This window comes from Mustela nigripes, chromosome 12 (assembly GCF_022355385.1).
Source record: "Mustela nigripes isolate SB6536 chromosome 12, MUSNIG.SB6536, whole genome shotgun sequence".
Classification (NCBI taxonomy): Eukaryota; Metazoa; Chordata; class Mammalia; order Carnivora; family Mustelidae; genus Mustela; species Mustela nigripes.
The window spans coordinates 103735759-103743865 of record NC_081568.1 but is presented as its reverse complement, the minus strand read 5'-3'; the positions used below and the strand labels follow the sequence as shown (position 1 = coordinate 103743865).

The 8107-nt window shown below is 42.2% G+C and overlaps 1 protein-coding gene across 2 annotated transcripts in view; it reads left to right on the top strand.

The window, feature by feature from the left end:
* Positions 1 to 8107, top strand: part of DMGDH (dimethylglycine dehydrogenase) — a 66103-nt gene that overhangs the window by 588 nt on the left and 57408 nt on the right. Inside the window, exons 1-2 of one of the 2 annotated variants that reach the window (XM_059418125.1) lie at positions 124 to 228; positions 1136 to 1310. In XM_059418125.1, coding sequence (XP_059274108.1) covers positions 128 to 228; positions 1136 to 1310 — 276 coding nt within the window. In that variant the 5' untranslated portion in view covers positions 124 to 127. Of the gene's footprint in view, positions 1 to 123; positions 229 to 1135; positions 1311 to 8107 lie in introns of those variants that run through there. The other variant, XM_059418126.1, reaches the window with a different exon arrangement.

Genomic DNA, 8107 nt, shown 5'->3' with positions numbered 1-8107 from the left:
CCCTCGCCCCGGGGGAGGGTTCTCCCTCTCAGCGGAGCGGCCGGCCCCGCCGCCCCAGGGTTTCGGCTGACCGGCTGGCCTCGGAGCTGGTGCCCGCGCCCTCGGCCTCGGCCTCCCTGGCCTCGCCATGCTCCGCTCGGGCGCACAGCGGCTGCGGGGCCTCCGGCTGCAGAGCCTCCCGCTGCGGGGCTCCCCCGGCCGCCCGCGCTTAGCCTGCGGCCGCCAAGGGTGAGTGGAGGCCCGGCGAGTGCCGAGGCCCGAGGCTGGGTGGCTGCAGGGTGGGAGCGAGGGCCTGAGGCAGTGTGCAGGGTCAGGGGCGCTTTGGCGTCCAAGAAGTGGGTGTTTGGATTTCTTCTAGATTTCTCTGTTTTCTTTTACATGCACCCACATACAAAGTGAAATCGTATTCAAGGGTTCCCAGTGCGAAGCCACTCCTACCCCCATCTTTTCCCCTAGTCAGCTGTTAACAGTGTCCTCTGAATCCCACCCCCCCATCCTCTGTGTATAAGCAAACAGGGGTGTATATATATATTCCCCTTCTCCTTAATTACACCTTGCTTTTCACAGTGTGTCTTGGAGAAGTTCACGATCCAGCTAGGAAGAAAGTCATGCAAATACATATATTGAACCACTGACCAATAATTATAAAATGAGAGAAGAACATGAGCAGTGAGGAAATTAAGTGAGAAAGTAACATTTTACTCCACTTGTCTCTTCAGCCTGGAACACAGTGGGTGGAGGAAGAGATCCAAGGTTTAATAGAAGCTAATCATCACGTTGATTAGGGGTTTTCATGGAATAAAATGATTATAAGTGTGTTCTTTAAGTAGACTGAGAAAAATTATTCTCTAGATCCTTTGGAAATTAAAAAAAAAAAAAAAGTCACATTCAATTCTTTAGTTCTGTTAGTTTCAATGGACCAGAATTATACGGAATGGGGCTCACATGCCTCCTCTTCCTTCCCGGAACCAGGTTGCATCAGTCAGGATTTAGATGTCCTAAATGATTAAAGCAGCACTATGCCAACCTCCCAGGCACTGTTAAGATATTAGAGAAACCAGGAGGAACACATGAGTCAGTAAACTATAGCTACGACTGCCTGGGAAAACTACCATTTAAAAAAATTGTCTTCCAGAGAGGAGAACCCACCCTTATCTGCAGAAACAAGATGGAAAGACAGAGCAGAAACTGTGATCATTGGAGGCGGCTGCGTTGGTGTGAGTCTGGCTTATCATCTCGCCAAAGCGGGGATGAAAGATGTGGTCCTCCTGGAAAAATCCGAGCTCACAGCTGGATCTACCTGGCACGCAGTAAGAAAAGCACCTCGAAACCATCCCAGGCACTGAACCGTGTACCAGGGCAATCACTCTTCTTCCCCCTTAGAACTCCCCACTTCGACTCTGTGGAGCACGTTTCCTTTCAGTCGTGTTGGAAGGTGCAATTACAATTTAGTTGGTGTACTTCCAGGGCATGATCAATATTTTTAATGTCTTTTTCTTGGACATGTGGTTTCTGGATTCAACCCTGGCTCCGCCATTTTCTACCCAGCTGACTTGGGACCTGTTACTTAAGCTTCCATTCCTGCCGGGCAGAAAGGGGCCATCGACAGCACCTACCCAAAAGGGTTGTGACGAAGGTTGAGTTAATATGTGTAAAGTTATTAAACACATGGTAAATGTTTAGCAAGTGTTAGCTTTTGTGTGGAAAGATCCTGGCTGCCTGATCTCAAACATAGCAGGAGACCTTTCCCTAAACTCCCCTCACCTGGGTTTCGTGGTCCTTTTGCTTTTATGTATGATTTTAATTCCACACTGCGAGTCGGCAGCTTGGCTTCATGAAGTTGAGAACTATGAGGGCTGGGAACATGCAACATTGTTTTCAAAAGTGTTGTCTAAATAGACACATAGCCCAGGCAACCGGAAGTATTTAATGATATACATAATTGTTCCTGTGCTACACAGTAATTGGGCTGAAATGGAAAGTTGCTCAGGTAAAGGAAGTGATTGACACTTCTCTCATACCAGTATGTCATCCCAATGATTTCTGAAGTCAGCTAAGGATGGGAGAGGAAGTTTTGGTGACTGTCAGTACAAATCTCTTTTGGAGAAAGGGTTGAGCAGTGTTAGCTATGGCTCATCATCCCTTTGTGTCTCTAGTTTTCCTCTGCTGAGACAAGAGGGAACCCTGCTCTTTGGGGACTCTTGAATCTCGGACCCGCTCTAGGTTTGGGGGTTGTCAAGTACTGAAAGGGCTGCCTGTCTCGTGCTGAGATTAGGGGAGAGCGCAGCTCAGATTTAGGCCCAGTTGGGTCCAGCATCCCAGTGATCGCATAGTGGATGGAGACTCATGGATGGAGACTTCTGGAAAAGTCGTGCCAAGCCCAGCTCCTCTCCCCCTGTCTCCTTTCCCTCCAATCCCCTCATCCTTCAGTCTGAGCAGGAGGTGCAGGCACCTGGTTCTCCCTCAGTGCTCTTTCAGAGCCTTTGCAGGCACACTGGCTCTTGTCCCTCAGCTCACTTCCTCCTACCTGCAGAGAAGGGTCTCTCCAACACTCCTGGCTCTACCCCCCTCCCTGAACTAGACTTTTCGAGGTGACTTCATATTGTCATACCGGAGGAAGCCTGCATTTCTCCTGTGGCTCTCCTGTAACTTCTCCTTAGTGGCCATTTGCTCATTCTTTCAACATTAGTCGCTGAGAGCCTGTATTGGGTTCAGGCCAGTCCTATTCTAGGAGATGAGGACCCAACAGGGAAAAATGAATGCCTGCACCCGCAGAGCCACATTCTGTGTGGCAGACAGAGAACACACAAGCAATGCTTGAGAGTAATCAGTGCCATGAAGAAGAGGAAGGTGGGGTAAGGGGATGAAGGACAATGGAATGGAGGAGTCAGGACGCTACTTCGAGGAGGTGATGCCTCAGCACAGACCGGGAAGAAGTGAGCAAGGGTGTGGTGAGGCTGTCCAGGTAAGGGCATGTAGGCAGGGGGAAATTGAGGCAAATGGAGATATTCTGAGAGAGAGGCTTACACCCTTTTAAGACTTCTGGATGGTTAAGGAGGGCATGTATTTCAGTATTTTAATTACAGATTTATCATTTATATTTGTTTGATTTGATGTGGCCCATGTTTTACAATAGATTATTGGACTCCCTGCATTATTACTTCTTAGACAGCCTGTGAACGAACACTCAAAAAAGCAACATACTCCTAACCTGAGTTTTTTCAGGAGACGTGGGCAAAGTTCTTAAGATGATAGCTTCTTGTTAAATGTTAACTGTGCAGAATAATTTCTCCTTAACCAGAGAGATACCAGAGTGAGTGGGAAAGGCATGCTCCTACTTTATGCTCTACAGTTTACAAAAAAGAGACCCGGGCAGTGTGAGCTCAACATGGACTCAGGCATCAGGAGCCAGATTATTTGACCCCCTGGGGATAAAGGAAAAAGCAACATGAAGAAGTTCCACATATTCGGAATTTTTAACGCAGAGAAGTAGAAGTATTTGGAGCAGATTTGGGAATGTGGAAGGCTGGGGAGCCAGCTAAAGGGGCAGATTACAAAAATCCAGGCAGCATCACTGAAACATGACACATGCTCAAGGTTAAACGTATCTGTAAAGTGCAGGAATCAAATACTTATGGAGGAAGGCACAGCTTGCAAAATGAATATTAAAAATGGAGTCACAAATCCCCAAATCCTGAGGCTTTGCTGTATTTTAACAAGACTGCTTTGTCAGCAGGTGCCACGACTACCAATTTAGAACATTTCATGTAGGATGGAGGGAAAGGGGAGAGGATGGAGGGAGAAGCAGCTCTGGAGCATGGGGCGCCCAGGAGAGAAAGTCCCTGGGGATGGTGACGAAGTGAATATTCTGGAGAACTAAGGACTGAAGATCTAAAGATGCACAGTGATCCATTCGGGGTGGAGGGAGACAATACTAGAACTTTCTGTTCATTTTCATCTAAAAATGTAACAAAGAAATTAAGCTTTACTGGTCTTTACAAATAGCCTTCACTTGTGATGCGGGTGACATACTGGGTATGATTCCAAGGTCGGCACCACAAAGGAGGCACTCCTGTACTTTGTTTTTCTTTAGTCTACATGACATAATGTGGATCAGGTGCTATAGAGAATCACTGTTGTGATGAATTGAATGGAAACAGGGCTTTAAATAATACAATTTGTGATGAAAGGGAGAGGGAATGAACTTGAAAGTGTTGTACCACATCTCATACAATAATTTAAAGGGTTGTGAAACAAAATTTTTCTTTCTTTTTTTTTTTAAAGATTTTATTTATTTATTTGGCAGAGAGTAGAGAGATCACAAGTAGGCAGAGAAGCAGGCAGAGAGAGGGGGTGGGGGGGGTTGGGAGGAGAAGCAGGCTCCCTGCTGAGCAGAGAGCCCGATGTGGGGCTTGATCCCAGGACCTTGGGATCATGACCTGAGCTGAAGGCAGAGGCTTTAACCCACTGAGCCACTCAGGTGCCCCCCAAATTTTTCTTTTACAAAAAGACAAGTGTCCTAAATCTAGTGACCTTTGTAGTGATGAAAATGGCTGCCAGTCATTTCCAGATAAACATTAAAAAAAAAAAAAAAAAAAGAATGCAAGCTGTCCTTTCAAAGTAAAGATGATATTTTAAGTGAGAAATAACTGCTTTCTGCAAAATAGTCCTTTTGGGAAGAGAGCATTTTGAAAAGAGATGTTTTGAAATGTTGGCATCATTATTAGATTTTTCTGGCCAAAATGATATGTATCTAGAAAAATCTCATATATATATACAAGAGATAAATTTTTCAACACATCTAAGATTTTTCCAAATGATGAGTTTCAGTGGGACTTGTACCCATATATTTAAAATATAAAAATGCGGTGACTTCCAATTAGCTCATAAAACAACTGCTGGACAAGAGTGCATGAAAGGTGACTAGTCAGTCAAGTTTCAACAGAAACGTTTGTGTAGGTGATGATGGGGGGGAAGAGGTGGGGTCACGATGCACAGAGTACAGCCAAGAAAGTGCCCTTTTTCTGCTCAGACCTTTGTATCATTCATAGCTAGCTTACCCAGCTAGCATAGCCATTCAGTTTCAAAATAAAAGAAACTGGGATTAAGCCTTCAAGTTGCTGCTTTACCAAGGCTAACCCTATATATATTTCAGTAATAAAGCACATTATTCACATAGCTTTGGTAAAAGTTTAATAAATCAGTTGACTATTCAAGCTATTCTATATAATAAACTTTACATAATTCTATATAATATATATAATATAGCATTATATATCTATATTATATATTTAATTTCATTTATATTTAATTATATAGTATAATAATTTAAGTTGTTTTATAATTCTATGTAATAAACTTCAAAAGCACAAAAGCTTTTTTACATAAGTAAATTTTAAAAATTCATAAGCTTTTCTACACAATAAACAATAAAATTATTTAAAATATTTAACTCATTTCATGTTGTTTTTGTATGTTTTATGATTTCTGTTACAAATAGTAATACGGGGTGCCTGGGTGGCTCAGTCATTAAGCATCTGTCTTCAGCTCAGGTCATGATCTCAGGGTCTGAGGATTGAGCCTGGCATCAGGCTCCCTGCTCAATGGGGAGCCTGCTTCTCCTGCTCCCCGTGCTTGTATGTTCTTTCTCTCTGTCAAAAACAAAAACAAAAACAAAACTTAAAAAAAAACAAATAATAATACTATTCATATGTCATGTGAGAACAAGGAAATCCACATATTTTAGTGGGTGTGTTTAAATTTTTTTATCCATGTGTGTGTCTGGACCGCCTGGCTTATGTAATGGCTTGAGGTCAGTCACTGGGCTTTTTTGAGGTTGTAGAGGCTCGTGAAAGAGGGGGCAGGCTTATTAGAGAAAGATCATCACTAGCTTTAGAGATAATTGATGATTTCTCAAATGCCATCATTCCTTTACTACTCATTCATTGTTAGCCTACTGTAAGGAAGAACTTTTTCTTCTTCCTGTCAGAGTATTTATTTATTTGTTTAATCAATAAGAACTCATAATTCTAATTTCATTCAAAGAGTTATAGTTCTTAATGATTTTTAATAATTTTGTTTCCTCAAATCAAAGGTAGGCCCTTTCCTGTTCTCCCTATAGACTTGTGACCATTCTAGTATCTTCTCTCTCTCTCTCTCTTTTTTTTTTTTTAAGATTTATTTAATTATTTTAGAGGTTGGAGAGGGTCAGAGTGAGTGAGAGAGAGAGAGCAAGAGAAAGAAGATATCACACTGAGTGTGGAGCCTGACTTGAGGCTCAATCCCATGATCCTGAGATCCTGACCTGAGCAGAAATCAAGAGTTGGAGGCTTAACAAGAGTCTGAGGCTTTTCTCTTGGTTCTTATGTCTTTCTTGAAATGCTTTGGCATTTAATCCTATGCTCTTGATTTCATTGTTTCATATATGAAAGTTTCACGACTTCAGTCAAGCTATAAAATCTTGAAGGATAAGAACAGTGCGTTCAGGGAACCTGGGTGGCACAGTCAGTTAAGCGTCTGATTTCAGCTCAGGTCATGATCTCAGGGTCCTGGGATCCACTCCTGCATGGCTCCCGGCTCAGCAGGGAGCGGCTTCTCCCCCTCCCTCAGCCCCTCCCCAACTTGTGCTTTCTTTCTCTCAAATAAATGAATCTTAAAAAAACACAATGTTTTCCCCTTCAAAATTTCTATTTACTATATTCTTTCTGAATCCCAGAATAGAAACACAGTGTTCCCTAAACAGAGTTCATTGGGCTAAATGTCTTAAATAACAATTTTACAAAAACAAACCCATGTGACTTTTTCAGATAAAAGATTATTAATTCATAAATGAAACAAGATGGGATTGGGAGGGAGACAAACCATAAGAGACTCTTAATCTCACAAAACAAACTGAGGGTTGCTGGGGAGAAGGGGGTCGGGAGAGGGTGGTGGGGTTATGGCCATTGGGGAGGGTGTGTGCTATGGTGAGTGCTGTGAAGTGTGTAAACCTGGTGATTCACAGACCTGTACCCCGGGGATAAAAATACATTATATGTTTATAAAAAAATTTAAAAACTTAATTAAAAAGATGATTAATTCATAATTCTATTAAAATAGCTTTCTGGGGAAGGGAAGAGGATTGATATAGTGTAGATAGACAATTTTCTGGTGGTCTGATTTATTCTAAGTTAATCTCAGAGGATCTTGAGTAAATGGTGAATGGAACCCTACACCAGGGCTTGTGAATATCATTTTTTTCCTAACTGATGAGAGATATATGGAAGACATGCCTAGCAGACACCTGAAGGCTAGGGATTCTCCATTATTGATCTAGAAAAGCTCATATGCACACTGATACTAAGGAGAGTGGGATATTTGAAAGTGAAAGAGCCTGACCCACACTTCCTTCTAAGCCCTGTCAGGGTTTTTCTAAAAAAAAAAAAAAAGCTGTGCATGTGTCTAAATGCTTGAACAAGTACCTGACAGAAGCCCTAGGGTTCTGATCCGTAAAGGATGACACTGAGGAACTTCAAATGGAGTGCTTTTGAGTTTGGGAGAACCAAATATTTACCACTATCATAGAAGAACCTTATAAATCCTCCCAAACAGATTTTATTTGGAACAGATTGTGTTCTGATGAGCTTTCTAGGATAAATTAGCTATAAAATGGGGCTCCATGTTCCAAGATTCATTGTTTATGTACCACAAAAAGGAAAAAAAAAAACAAAAAACAAAATGGGGCCCCAGATACTTAATTTAGAGAAGCTGCTTCATAGAATTGCTTAGAATTCTTTTTTTGGATACTACATTGCATCTGCCAGAGTTAATAAAAGGGGTTTTTGGCATGCTACTATTTAGATATTTTTTTTGTGAGAGTAATTCATAAGTGTTTATTCAGCAAATATTTGTGGGGTACAATCTATGTGTTCATCAGACAGGTTAAGCTTCAACAAAAATCTCTTCACCAACTAGCCAGGCTCTCATTCTCAGGAATTTTCCAATTCTTGAATTTTGGAAATTTCAGGAAAGAGAACAGGAGGGCTATTCCATTTAAGAGATTGGTGGGGATTGGGTCAAGTAAAATTTTGCTGGTCCATGCTCCTCCTCCTTATGGGAACACAGGATT